This window comes from Tauraco erythrolophus, chromosome 19 (genome assembly GCF_009769465.1).
Source record: "Tauraco erythrolophus isolate bTauEry1 chromosome 19, bTauEry1.pri, whole genome shotgun sequence".
Taxonomy (NCBI): domain Eukaryota; kingdom Metazoa; phylum Chordata; class Aves; order Musophagiformes; family Musophagidae; genus Tauraco; species Tauraco erythrolophus.
The window spans coordinates 15,414,548-15,428,691 of record NC_141483.1 but is presented as its reverse complement, the minus strand read 5'-3'; the positions used below and the strand labels follow the sequence as shown (position 1 = coordinate 15,428,691).

General features: G+C 56.9%; 1 protein-coding gene across 1 annotated transcript in view; it reads right to left on the bottom strand.

The window, feature by feature from the left end:
- MYO18B (myosin XVIIIB) overlaps nucleotides 1-14,144 on the bottom strand; it is a 65,659-nt gene that overhangs the window by 14,830 nt on the left and 36,685 nt on the right. Inside the window, exons 34-39 of the mRNA XM_086623239.1 lie at nucleotides 12,318-12,464; nucleotides 9,035-9,148; nucleotides 7,996-8,112; nucleotides 7,149-7,232; nucleotides 6,118-6,255; nucleotides 5,220-5,405 (exon numbers count right to left, since the gene is read on the bottom strand). Of these exons, the coding sequence (XP_086479365.1) occupies nucleotides 5,220-5,405; nucleotides 6,118-6,255; nucleotides 7,149-7,232; nucleotides 7,996-8,112; nucleotides 9,035-9,148; nucleotides 12,318-12,464 (786 nt within the window). The remainder of the gene's footprint in view (nucleotides 1-5,219; nucleotides 5,406-6,117; nucleotides 6,256-7,148; nucleotides 7,233-7,995; nucleotides 8,113-9,034; nucleotides 9,149-12,317; nucleotides 12,465-14,144) is intronic.

Here is a 14,144-nt window from a genome sequence, read left to right as displayed (position 1 = left end):
CAGGTGACACCCCACTGCCCACCGGCTCCCTGAGCATCGCTGGGGCTTCCTCCTGCGGTTCGCCCGCGGTCTTTTCCAACAGCCAGAAAAAGATGCTCAAGCCCCCGGCAGCCAGTGCGGCACGAGGCAGCTGGAGGCGTTTTAGCCCCTGGCTGGAGCCCACCTGGAAAGAGGGGGACATAGAATCATGGAACGGTTTGGGTGGGAAGGGACCTCAAAGACCATCCAGTTCCAACCCCCCTGCCATGGGCAGGGACACCCTCCACTACACCAGGTTGCCCAAAGCCCCATCCAACCTGGCCTTGAACACTTCCAGGGATGGGGCAGTCACAGCTTCTCTGGGCAAATGGGACATCTCAGCCAGCAGTTCCCTACCTCCTACCCCCTCACCCCCCCATCTCTCCACATCCTGGCTTTGCTGTCATTGCTTCTCTGGAAAAGGATTTCTAAAACCTCTTTTTCTTAAGAATTTCTTTCTCATCTAATTTTGTCTCGGAAGCATTTGAAGATAAGTGAAGACGAGCTAAGCAAAAACAGTGGTGAAATAATTTATGGGACTATAAAGGACGCCGAGGCAGCACCGCAGAGCACCCAGCACCGCGTCCTCGTCGCCGCCTTTTATTTTTGTTTGTGGTTCTGCTGTCACAACATAACCTTTGCAAGCTCCCATCCACCTCAAGTGAAGTGCACTCTAATTAGCCCAATTTGGATTGCTTCTATTTGAATAATTTAGCGCACACCTGTGGTATTCATCAATCATTATTAGTTTTAATTAAGTGATTAACTCGCAGCTTTTCAGAAAGTTTGAAGTGACAAAATTGCCGTGGTTGAGGTCTGGAGTGAGATGGGGCGAGCGGCTCTGCCGGCGTTACCGGGACTCGGTGCGAGCAGCCACAAGTGCTGGTTATTTCCTGAAGGATTTACCCCTTTATGGCAAACCAGGAATTGCAGAAATCGTACAACTGGCCTAATTAGTGCGGATACGGTCGAGTTTTCAGCGTGGCTCTGCCATCACCCAACCTCACCTCTAAGGACTGGCTCCCTTTGATGATAATTGTCGTTACAATCAGGGAAAGTCATTAACTTGTCAAGAAAAAAGCAGCTCGGAGAGGCTGGGCACGGGGTGCCAGGGCCGGGGGCAGCGGGGACATCAGAGGCTTCGGCCAGGACCCTACTGGGAGCTGAGGGGCTGCCGGGGCGGGAGCGCAGCGCTTCCCGGCTGGAGGCACAACAGCCCCCGCTTCGTGTCTCAAGTTCACTGAAAATACCAAAAAAAAAATATCTTTACAGCTTGCAAATGGCAAAAAACCCCAAGAAATCGCAGAGATCAGGCTGTAACGTGCTACAGCGTGCGGGACGGCGTGGAGATAACGGGGCTGCACTACAAAGGGATCTGCCGACATCAGAACCAGAAAAAAAGGTTATTTACAGTGTGACTCTCACCTTTTTTTTAAAAAAAAAAAAAAGTGTGAAGAATATCTTCACACCTGTGCTTCAGCTTTCAGTAAAAATAGTTAATTATTATGCTGATGAATTTTGCAGCTTCACTAAAGAACCCTGATTTCAGACAGCACCCACGAGCCCCCCACGGCGTGGGCCAGTGGCAGGGGCTCGGCGGGGTTTGGCCAAGCTGTCTGTCCGTCCAGGGCGGCTGGAGGAGATGCAATGAGTCCGGCTGGCTCCCCAGCACATGTCCCCACCAGGATCAGCTCCTACTTTTCCCTGGGCATCCCAGCAAGGCGTCCGGCACAGCCCCCCTGGCGGGAGGGACCCGGCTCTCCGGGGCAGGAGGGACCCCAGGGCTCCCACTCCCCACTGAGATGCCAGTCCCGAGCTCCAAGCCCAGCCTCTGGCAGCCACTTGATTTCTCCCATGGAATCCAGGCTGTCCAGGCAGCTCAGCCATCGGCAGCGCAGCCGTAGGCACCCCCCCCTACAGAAACATCAGCTTCTTTAAGCTTTTTAGCTATTGCTTGGCACCTGCTGGAAGAATTACTATCCGAAAGGTGGAATTAGTCCATCCAGGTGGAAAAGCCCCCTGTCCCTGCCCAGGGCTTCTCCTGAAGGCTGTGGACACCCAAAGCAGCTGAGACCTCTTGCAAACACACCCTTGTGTCCCTGCTGCTCATGACGGACCATCTCCCCATCTCCAGCGTCATCTCCAGAGCACTGAAGCCAGGAGCTGTGCCAAGCACCTAGCGCCATCCTGCCCTAACAGCAGTGCCAGGAGGGAATTCCCAGCCGGTGGCTAGTCCCAGCCGTGGTGATGGCAGCTCACAGCCCCACACACTCGGTCCAGCTCCTGCTTCATCCCCCCCAGCACCACAGCAGGCAGCTTCACCAGGGGATGCTCCTCTCAGGACAAGCGTGAGCACAAGTGCACACACAATGGGCACAGAGACCAGGGCTTGTTTTTAAGCTCCCCAGGACTGACTCTAAGTTGGAAATCCTCCTCTTGCTTCTCGCTATGACTCTGGTCTCAAAGACCAGGTGGCTGAGTCCAGCCTGTCGAGCTCTGGGTGTCAGCACAGCAGCTGAGAAACGAGGAGCTGTCACAGGCTGGGATCCAGATTTTATCACACGAGGAGCTACAGCTCCATGCAGGAAATTCAACACATGCAGCCGGAGCAAAGACAGAGCCAAGCAGGGCCAAGCCCTATCCCCGCCACTAGAAAACATGCCTCCCTCGCTGCGACGGCACCGGGCTTGGAAAACGTTCAAAACCCATTCTTCTTACAAAATTCATAAGGCAGAGCCGTGTGCCTGGCAGCCAGCTCTCCAGCTCCCATCCCGGCTCCTCGCTGGATTTTCCCTGCTGGCGGTGAATGCCCTGAGCACGAGGATGCTTCTGCCTCCCACCTGCCCGGAGCCGGGTCGGCACCGAGGGAGGGATGCAAACAGCTGCCCCGAGCCCGGCTGAAGGTGCGACAGGATTTCCAGGTGCCTCCACCACGGATAAATACGAGCTGTGAGAATAAAACACCTTCTATACAGTCACCAGCTCTTAGGACACCAGGAAACCGGACGGCATTTCCGGCCCCATCCGTACAACGAGTTTGTCCCTTCGGCGCGTCGCTTAAACCCCGACGGCGCGTGGCAGGTGCGCAACCTCCCCACTGTCTATTTAAGTAAATTCAAAAAAAAAAAAATTGTTAGGTGCAGACCGCGACTTCGGTGATGTTAAGTGAATAATTCATGCAGCATTTATAATTGATGGGGGACTTGGCAGGAGCGGAGCCGTAAGTGGCTCCGTGTTAACTATTGATGCTCTCCCGCAGCCGCGCGACCAGCACGGCGGGGCTCTGCGGTCACGGCTCTGCCACGACGGTTTGTTTGGGTGCTGTTAGGAGCACCCCCAGTCCGGGGGATCGCCTCTGCTCCCAGGGAACGCCGCGACGCTCCGTGCGGCAGCCGCACCATGATGGGGGCTCCCGGAGCTGCAGTTCCCACCGAGCCATGGCCCCGAGCGGCCGCTGCGTGCCGGCGGGGAGACCCGCGGGGCTGCTGCGGTGTGTCTGGGGGGCTCACCTGGCTCCCTCCTCCTGCACCGCTGCAGCAGGTGCCAGATAACCCCGGATGTCTGCGTGTCCGGATAAACCCAGACCCCTCAGCATCGGCTTACGAGTTTGTCTGTTTATGGGGTTTTGTGCCTTATTCCTGGGAGGTGCCGCTAAAATCCCTTTCAGACTGCTTTGCCAACTTCATTTGCGAGAACAGAAGTGTGCTGAGATGACCGACATCCTGCTCCACCCATCATTCACACCCCCAGATGAAACATTCAAAAAGCTTCTAAAAATACATGCACAAATACCAAAATACAGCTAAAAGAACCCACCCGTATCCCAACAGACAGCGCATCCGCGTTCCGAAACGGCACGTTTCTAACAAAGCTGCAATAAACACACCGTTATGGCAGCGACTGAGGTGTGTGTGGCTCAGTGCCCGCAGGGAAAGTGGCAGGATGCGGCCCTGGGGTGGGGGGCCATGAGGCCGTCAGGGCAGGGGGCACACCGGGCACACCCAGTACAGCGTCACATTTTCAAATCTCCTGACTCCGAAGAGCATCAACGGCTGCACGACCCCGACCCAGTGCTGGACTGGTTTCGTGCCCAGGGGAGGGTGCCCTGGCACCGGAGCCGTGCGCGAGCACGTATTGGCAGAGCAAGGACAGAGCCTGTTCCCGGCGCAGGCAGCGGACGTGGAATAATTCGCACTAAAGCCCCATTCCCTTCAGAAAGGCTGGCAGCCTCAGGGCGAAATAAATGCTGAAATCTCCTTGATTGCTAAATAAAAGATTATTGATAAAACGACTGCTCCTAATGCCGCCGTGCTGCCAGCAGAAATGCAGCAGCTTGCAGTTACTGCTGGGAAGCAAGGCGTTCCTGTTGTTTACCAGGAAAAAAACAACATGAAAAGAGATGCTCGTAGAGAACTGCAAAATGAAGGTGAATCTCTTCTTGCCGTACTCCGAATCCGGTCGGAGCTTTGCGGGCGCAGAGCCGCTTCGGTGCTCGTTGGCACCGGCTGCCGCACCGCTGCGCCGCAGGGGAATCATTGTTTGGGGCTGGGAGCGTGGCGAGGAGCTGGCGCTTGGGCTGAGCCCCGGCACGCGGAGCGACGTGGCCAGCTTTGGCACAGGGGAGGCTGGCAGGAGACTGCGACATTTCCCCTGTGCCAGGGGAGCACATGGCACCACGGCGGTTCTGCCCGACCCGAGGAAAACCAGCACAAGGAGGTGCAGGAATGACCTGGGCAACTCCTCAGCATTCCTTAGGGCAAGCAAAGCAATCTCCTCCTTGGAAGAGAGCACGGAGCAGAGGGACTGCCCAGGCTGCTGGCCCAGCGACGGAGAAATGAAACGGGAAGGGCCTCAACAACAGCTTCGGTTCGATGGTTTGGGGCTGCGGAGGGACGCGGAGCAATCCACTGCCCCTCGGAGCGCTCCCCAGCTCCGCGTGCCAAAGCCGCGCCTGGCATCCCGACGTTGGCAAAAGCCAGGGCAGGTGCAGAGAAACAGCCTGGGAAACATGGCTTACGGGCACGGGGGCCAGCAACCAGCAAACTGGCCAGCTCCACCTCCAAACACAGCGTGCACAAAGCACCGTGCAAAAAATGACTTTTCCAGGACCCTCAGGCCAATCTGAGGTTACGGAGAGGAAAGCGGCGGCAGCAGCAAACTCCCCCGCCATGGCCCCGCGCCCGGGGGCAGCACCCCCTTACCAGCTCCACGCGCCGGCGGCTGGACTCCAGTTCCCTCTGCACCAGCTCATCCATGTCAGCCTTCATCTCCTCCATCCTCCTCTGGTAGTACCGGGTGCTCTCCTTCTCCCGGGCCTCCGACTCGGCCGCCTTCTCCAGCTCCTCGCCCATCTTTATGATGCTGTCTCGCAGGCGCAGCACCAGCACCTGGGCACGCCGCGAGGAGGGCAGGAGGTGAAGCAAAGGGAGATGTTAACGAGGAGTTAACAAAGCTCTTCATGAGCACCCAGCGATGTGGGGAGCGCTCCCTCCTCGACCCACCCTGAATCAGCTCTGTGCCCACCGCAGCAGCCAGTGCCATCCCCCACGGAGCCAGCTCCTGCTTTAGGGGCACAAAAGCGTTTCCCTTCACCCCTGGGCTGGGCTTGTTTGGGCACCACAACTCCGGGAAAAGTGACAGTAAAAAATATATCCCAGGGTGCCAGCAGTCGTGTCGATTAATGGGAACAGCGAAATATTGTGATCGAGCCTCATGTCGTGACTTCTGCACGATGGCAGAGCAGAGGGATGCCCATCGGAAGGGTGCTGGGATGGATGTGCGGAGCAGCCAGCACACGCCACGCTCTGCATCCAGAGGCAGGGACCGTATATTCCTCCAGTAAAAACTGGAGCCCACTGATGGCTTTCCATAAACACCACGGGACAGCACACAGAGGTAACGGCAGCAGCATGAACTCTACGGACTGTCCACAAGCCCAGCAGAGCTGGACGAAGACCCCTCCCACCCCTCTCCAACCCCTTCCCGGGTGCTTCTTTCCTGCAAAGCCGAGGCGGTGGCATCGCTGCACCCGCCTTTTGCAGGCAGGTTCCGTCCCCCCGGCGCTGTGCGTCCCCTGTGCCACCGGCGGGGAGGTGGTACCTCAAAGCGCTTCATCTGCACAGCCTGGAAGTCCAGCTGGCTCTCCAGGTCGCGGATGCGGGCTTCCTGCCGGCTGACGATGGAGCGCTCGGCCGGGCACTGCTCCAGCTGCGCCGCTCGTGCCTGCGCTGCCTGCAGCTGGGCGAGGACGGGCTGCGTGAGGGCCCCCAGCCCACCCAAACGCCTCCCGGTCCCATTCCCAGATCCCCCACCAGTTCCCCGGAGACCTTCTGTTGCACGAGAGACAAGGTGAAGGTGCAGGACTTACGCTGAGATCTCCAAAGCAAACTGCCCTTTTAGTGATCCCGGTACAAGCTGGGTTCAGATTTTGTATTTAACCCAGAACTACAGGAATTTGTCAGCTTTTATCTGGCCTATCTCTAACGCACCACCCGCTCCACCTCGGAGGGAGCGAGTCCCGCCTGTGACTCCTGGGCAGCTTAGCCACGCTCCAATAAAGCACTTAAGTTAATGGGATTACTCATGTGTTTAAAATTAAATCCAGGCACTCCAGGAGTGTCAGTGCAGCCGCAGAGGCGAGGCGGTGCAGCACCCACCAGCACCCACTCAGGGATCAGCCCCATCCTGGGCTCAGCCTTGTCCCAGCATCAGCCCCATCCCGGGATCAGCCCCATCCCAGCCTGGGAAGGGAGGAGGGAGAACTGGGGCTCTGCATCGCGAGAGCCGTGCCAGGGAAAGCCTTCTCCAGCCCAAGGCGGTCACCAGCAGAGCCCCACAGCCCATCCCGGCCCCGTCCTGCCCGTGGGCTCAGGGCTGCGGGCACGCAGCAGGCAAACACCAGCTCCTGCACCGCGCTGCTCCCGGGGCCATACGCAGCGTGTGAGGAGGAGGAGAGGAACCTGACCACGTTGCAAAGGAGAAATGGCTTTGTACCGTCGGGATAAAGACTTGATCTGATTTCAGACAAGAACACGGCACCCATGACTGGCACCGACGATGCGCCGGCACAGAGCACGGCCGGATGGCTCTCGCTCCTCAGCTCTGGGTGCGACGGGCTGGGGAGGAATTACCTTCTCCTGAAGGCTCTGCTTTTCCTTCTTCACATCCTCCACTTGCGTCTGCAGCTCCCGGATCTGAGCGATATCCGTTGCCGACTGCGGAAAGAGAAGGCACAGCGGTGGGAGCAGACCCGAGGGCCTGGCACAGAGGGCACGCGCCACGAGGAGTGTGGTGCCAAAGGCCGGCTCGTGCCTGCACCTCCTGCCACCGAAACAGCCAGCTGCTCCCGCGCTGGGCTGAAGGGGTTTAATTCTCCTGACTGCATGCAACTGTCCTGATTTTCCAAACAAATATTTGCAGATCAGCACAGAAACCGTGTTGCCAAGGTCATTTCTGTCCTCAGGGTCCTTCCAGACACAGACACCCGGCTCTGGAACGCCACTGCAAGAGGCACCAGACCGTGAATTTCCAGTCTCCCCAGCCTCCCCCTGCTCTGCTGGGAGCCTCGGAGTCCCTCGGCTCCAGGTAGGACCCTTTGGGAGAGCCTGCCTTAGCCTGGGTGTCACGCAGAGAGCCCCGGGGCCGCTGTCAGCGCCTTTTAAGCTCCACGTGAGAAAATAGTGAAAGACAGAACAGAAAGGGAGCCAGGCACGGATGCTATGGGATTTCTCGACTACTGAAGCTACAGCCAAGACACCTCTCACCGTGGGTGAGAGGAGCCGTGAGCCATCCCTTCCTCTCATCCCACCATCTGCTTCCTGGGGTCCACAGGCTGCTGTGCACTGGTGGGGACCAGCACCGATGGGGACCAGCACCGATGGGGACCGACCGCTGCCAGCTCCCAGCCCAGCTGCAGGGTTTTCCAAGCGCCCTTGCAGGGAGCAGGATACTGCCCAGTCTCCATTGCCCCACTCCTACCTGGGCGATCAGAGCCTTGTGCTTTTCCATGAGCTCGTTCAGGTCTTCCTGGTCCTCATCGATGCGTCTCAGGAGGTCGGCTTTCTCGTGCTGCAGCTGGTACAGCTGCTCGTCCACCTGCGGGAGGACCCACGGGGCCGCTGGCTCACAGATTCCAAGTGGAATCCACCACAGCATCCTCCGGGACGCGCTGCTGCCAGCCTGTGCCCCCCTGCTGGCACCAGGAGGGGCAAAGGGAGCTCCTGCCTATCTGCAGAGGGGGACTATGGGGGGGGCTGTGCACTTTTACTACCCATTGCTGTGCCTTTATCCGTCCATTAAAGCCACCCAGGGGCTGCTGTTCCCAAAGAAGCCGGCTGATTTAGTAAATATGCTGGGTGAGGTAGGGCGATTCTGCCCCTCTGCTCTGCTCTCATGAGCCCCCCCCGCAGTGTGGCGTTCAGCTCTGGGGCCCCCAGCACAAGAAGGACATGGAGCTGTTGGAGCGGGTCCACAGGAGGCCACAAAGATGATCCGAGGGCTGGAGAACCTCTGCTATGGAGACAGGCTGAGAGAGTTGGGGCTGTTCAGCCTGGAGAAGAGAAGGCTCTGGGGAGACCTTCCAGCACCTTCCAGTACCTAAAGGGGCTACAAGAAAGCTGGAGAGGGGCTTTGGACAAGGTTATATGGTGATAAAACAAGGGGCAATGGCTTTAAACTGAAAGAGGGGAGATTTCGATTAGATCTAAGGAAGAAATTCTTCCCTCTGCGGGTGGTGAGGCACTGGCACAGGTTGCCCAGAGAAACTGTGGCTGCCCCATCCCTGGCAGTGTTCAAGGCCAGGCTGGATGGGACTTTGAGCAACCTGGTGTAGTGGAGGGTGTCCCTGCCCATGTCGGGGGGTTGGAATCAGATGATCTTTGAGGTCCCTTCCAACCTGAACCATCCTGTGATTCCATGAAATACGCTGATTCTTGCTGATGCAGTGAACGTGCCATCCAACACGAGGCCGGGCTGCGCCGCTGCCCTCCCACCTCCCCACCCCACCGCGTCTCCGCACCAGGGTCTTGTTTCTGCTGAGGGTCTCCAGCTCCGTGTGCAAGTTCTCCAGCTCCAGGGCTGCCGCCTGCTGGGACTTCTGGGCCTCCGCGCACTTTGCTTCGCTCTCCTCCAACTGGGAAAAATTGAGGGAGATCATCATGAACGGAGCCCTCGGTGCCTGCACAAACCACGTGCTGATGATGCCCTTCCCCTCCCGCGCAGCCACGTCTGTTTGCACCTCGCTCCCAGACCATTTTCCCCTGGGAACATGCATGGAAACTCGACTTTTTAAAATCCGTGCTGCTTTTCAGCCCGTCTGCTCCAGGATTAGAGTGAAAAGGGTGTCCTCGGCCCCTGACCGCGGATCCGAACCCCACTGACCATCCCGCTGAGGGCTGAAGCAGACGTCTCGATCCGCCCATCACCCCCTGCCTTGGCTCTGCCTCGGATCATTCATTTGCAAAAATTATGTGACTTCACGTAATTCCTGATTAGAGCAATTCAGGATTTGGAGTTTGCAAATGGCCTTTCCAAGTGGCATAAACTGCATTTGCAAATACACATGAAATAGCACGTTTATAAATGCTAATTTGCTCTGGGGTTTTTGTAGCTCAGCCATTGAGACTATGATGATCTTAAATGGGCTGCAAACGGCTGGAAGGTGCCGTCTCGCCCCAAAAACTCAGCCAGGAGGACTGAGGAGTTTACTGGGCTGTACCTGAACACCCAGTTCCTTCCCTCGCTTGCTCGGCTTTTTCTTTATGAAAAAGAAAATCAACCCCCTCCGCCTGCGGCTCATTTCCCGTGCCCGGTCCCGGTTTTCCTGCAGAGGATGCAGAGCTCCCGCAGGCAACGGGAGCCGCTGCGCACCACGGTGAGACTTTGAGCACTTTAGGCTATTTTCTCAGGGTTTATTTGCCTTTTTTTCCACTCTCTCCCTCAAAAAAAAGGGGAGATTACAAACTACTGTAACTGGAGCAATCCTCGGCTCATTTCCCTCAACTCTTTGGGGTGATTGGGACCTGCTTGGAAAAGCTGAGCAGGTAATTTGCTTCCTCAGTGCCTGACCAGCAGAGGAAATGGAAGTTTTTTTTCCCTTAAAGTCAATGATTTTTTTGGTACAACTGCTGCTGCAGCCAGCAGCCACGGAAACCTTCTCCCCCTCCACCCCAGGGCCAGAGCAACAGTCCCTCTGGTGCACGTGGAAGCGGTGGAGGGCTGTGATCTTCAGCCTCCACCTTCCTTCCTAAATTCCATCCCCTATTTTTAACTCCTGCAGTGAGAAAAACCAAGCAGAGAACATGCCCGCCATTGCCACGAGGCACAACGTCAATGACTCCCACCAGCAACTTCAGCAAAATCAGGTGCTGATGGGACTGACCACTGGTTTTATGGCCAAGGGCTTCTCCACCTGCCCGGCTTTGGGCTCCCCCAGAAGCAATCCTGACCACGACCAGCCCCTGGGACCGGCCTCTTCCCTGCTATCATTACACCAAAACTCCAGGTAGCTTAATCAGAGGGAAACGCATCTCCAGGACGTCTCATTAAATACCAGCTCCCATTTCACTTCGCCTAATGGAATTTTCCCACTTCAGAAGAATAAATTGAAATCCCCCCCCCAATGCATAATGTATGAACTTCTGAACAGCATCAGTTGGCTGAGCCACACCATCTGTTAAATACCTGCGTAAAAGGGATGCTGCAGCCTTATTAAGAAACAATGCTCCACTTCCAGCCATATGGATTTTGATTAACGGAAATGTAGCATTTTAGCAAAGTTTTCATTCTTGTGGAGGTTTGTGGGCTGGTGGTAGGATGCATTGGCTTTTCGGGAAAGGCGTCACGAATGCCATTAGAAATCGTTTAAATTTAAAGGGCGGCGTAAGCGTGAGGCGTTTTTAATGCTGGCAGAGCCTCAGTGTTGGCAGCGCAGCAAAAACTCAATATTCCCAATATTAAGGGTTTCCGCTCTCCTTCGTGGAGAGATCCTACAGCACCGCAGCCACGGGCTGGAGGAAACAACCTCCTGCAGGGATCGGGCTGCTTGGAGAACAATGTGTTATTCCCCCAGCAAGATGTGGCTGGACGCCACGGGGATGGCCACACTTGCTGGGCAGAGCGTGTGCCCCGGTATTGCCCCTTGGTCCCTCGGATCAGCACATGGATGGGGTCCCTCAGCATCAGGGATGCGCTGCAGCGAGCTCCGGCGCTGAGCAGGGTTCAGCCTCATGTAGAGCACCGAGGGCTGGGAAAGAGCAAGGCCAGGGCTGGGCATCGGCTCCAGCCCCACAGCGGGATTCAGGGAATACTGAGGGATTCGTTGGTAAGAGCTGCATTACAGCATGAGCTCAACAATGTTTAAGAAAGAGCTCAGGAGTGTCAAAACCAGCCATTCCTGCTGCCCACTCCGGCCATGGCCATCCCCTGCCCCGGCTGTCCTGTGGCACAGGCACGGGCATGGGCACACACACTCCATCGGCCATGTCAGGTCGAGCTCACCTTCCCCTTCTCCCTTGGCACAGGTGGGAACAGCTGCTCCTCACAGATGTTATTTATGCAGAACTATTATCTCAATTATATCTGTGTGTTGTTGGAATCTCTCGTGCCTCCCGATTAGTTTGTTTCAGGGGAAATGTACAGCACAGATTAATTACGGAGCCCTTTCGGAGGACCAGCATCGTTAGCTCCACCCCGGCACTCGGCATCACGGGATGCACATGCACGGCCAGCCCGGGCATGGACAGCCCCGTGCCACCCCTGTCCCATGGCAGGGCACCCCGCGGAACCCCGAGCTCCCCCGGGGCTGAGGCCATCCCGGCTGGCAGCGCAATGGGCACGAGCGTGGCACGTGGACGTAGCCACTCGCAGGGTCGCTCAGCGCTGGCTGCAAACATGGTGCATCTGCCCTAAAACTACGGCAAACCCGCTGCGTTCTCTTCTCCGGCCTCACGGCATCCCTATGGCAACGCCTCCCGACCCCAGCGCCGCCGGAGCTCCGCGTTAGACAGAGAGAAAAACGCACTGAACAGAAGGTAATAAACACGGCTAGGGGGAAAAAAAAAAAAGGAAAAAAATACTTAACCACTGTTGGCTTAATTACAGGGAAGTGCTCCTTCCGAGGGGAGCGAGTGGCACGGCTGGCCCCGGCCCGGGCGGCACATCTGGCACAGCGCGGGGTCACCGCTCGCCCGCGCGCAGCGGAACCCGGAGATCTGCAAATGCTTCTTGCAGCCTCCCCTGGGCCGCGGTACCAGGTGATGCTCCCGGGGCACAGAGATGCCCCCTCGCCCCATGGCACCCACCTGCTTGCGCAGCCGCTCCAGCTCCGGGGCGCTGGCGGGGGGGTCCCCGGGGGCTGCCAGCAGCAGCTGCACGTCGGCGAGCAGGGCGCGCGTCCGCCGCAGGTCCCGCCGCAGCCGCTTCTCCACGTCAAAGTCGCGGTGGCCGATCTGGGAAAGGGGAGAGGGGGTGTCCTGAGCCCTGCTGCCCCCGCTCCACAAAACCTCCGTCGGGTTTTGTCCCATCCCAAGGCAGTCCCCGCAAAATTAAACCTCTAAAACCCACCAATTTGGAAACGTTTTGGTAATGCTGACGTCACGATGCAAGAGGATGTTAAATATCTATGTATAGATATTGGAATTTTCCCTCTTTCTCAAATAATGATTTACTAGTTAAATAAAAGGGAGAAAATAAATCACGTAACCATCGAAACTGCCAGATTCCACCAAAGCACCACAGTTTTTCCCCACCAGGAAGCTGTTCCTCTGAAAACACCAACCCACCCCTGGTCTCCATCAGCCACGTGCCAGAGGGACAGCCCGGCTGCACCCTGTCCTCGTGGCCATCGGCCACGGTCACCCCCCGGGCCCAGGGGTAGGGGCGGAGAGGGGCAGACCCAGAAGATGCGGGTCCAGAGTCTGCGCCAAGAGCTGGCACAGGAAGTGAAAAAAATCATTGCACAAAAGAAAAAAAAGCCAGAAAAAAAACACCCTGTGCCCCGTTGGGGAAAAGAGTGATGAAGGCAGGAAAAAGTGACGGATGCTGCTGCCTTCGGAGCGGGAGGCAGCGACCGGATCCAATCCCTGTGCGTGAATCCCCGGCACTGCTGGCGGAAAATCGCTGCTGGGTGCTGGTGGAGGCTCATCACCACGTCACCCTGGAGCCTCCTCAAGAAGGGAAGTAGGAAGGACCCTAAAAAAAGACCCCTCTACACTCACGCTCGAGCTGAGAGCAACCATGGTTACGAGGATAAAAGAATTAGACAATCACCAAGCAAACAGGGACATGGATTCAGCGCTTGATTCCAGACTAAGTGACGCTTACGAGCGTGTTCCATTTAGTCTGTTTTCCACCGCTCTTCTTGTCTCAAACCCCTTCTCCTATTTTCTGTTCGCCGGCTAAAATTAATTGTGCGGATTTGACCTGGTGACCCGGTTCAGAGCTGGCTGGCGTTCGCTGGAGCCAGCGGTCGTTGCCATCTCCATTTCCTTAATTAGTTTTCTGGGTTGGCTTCATTTTTTTTTTTCCCCCTTTTTTAATAAACTGCTCCGAAGCACAGTGTCCGCTGTAAATCAGACGGCACTTCGGAACACTGCCGCGGCGCCGCTCTGCCGCCACCCTGCCATCCCCACTGGCTGTCCCTCGGGATGGGACCGTTTTCCTGCAGCCATCACCTCCGAGGATGGATTTTGTACCGTAGCTGGAAGCAGCAGGTATGACAGTGCCGCCTCCTCCCACCATCGCAGCTCGGTGCTTTTGAAGTGACAAAGCTGGGATTTCATTCCATAGCTGCTCTCAAGGCTTTGGTTGTATCTCACATAGGCTATAGCCATACCCAGATGCCCTGTGCCATCTCCCCTTCCCCTCCTGCTGCAGGGGGGGCTGCACGGGCAGCGCCTGGGGTCAGTCTGGGAACGAGAAGGTGCCATTCCTCAAGAGCATCCTTGGCTTTGCTCTGTGCAGCTCCTGCTGCCTCCTCATCCATCTTAGCTCTCCTCCACTGAACAAGAGGGACGTGTTGGACTGAGAGGCAGTTACAATAATACTCTGCTTTGATACAGAGAGATCTATCCCAACAGTTTCCAAAACACTTTATAAGCCAGAAGCAGGGGGGATGTTATGGATAAGCC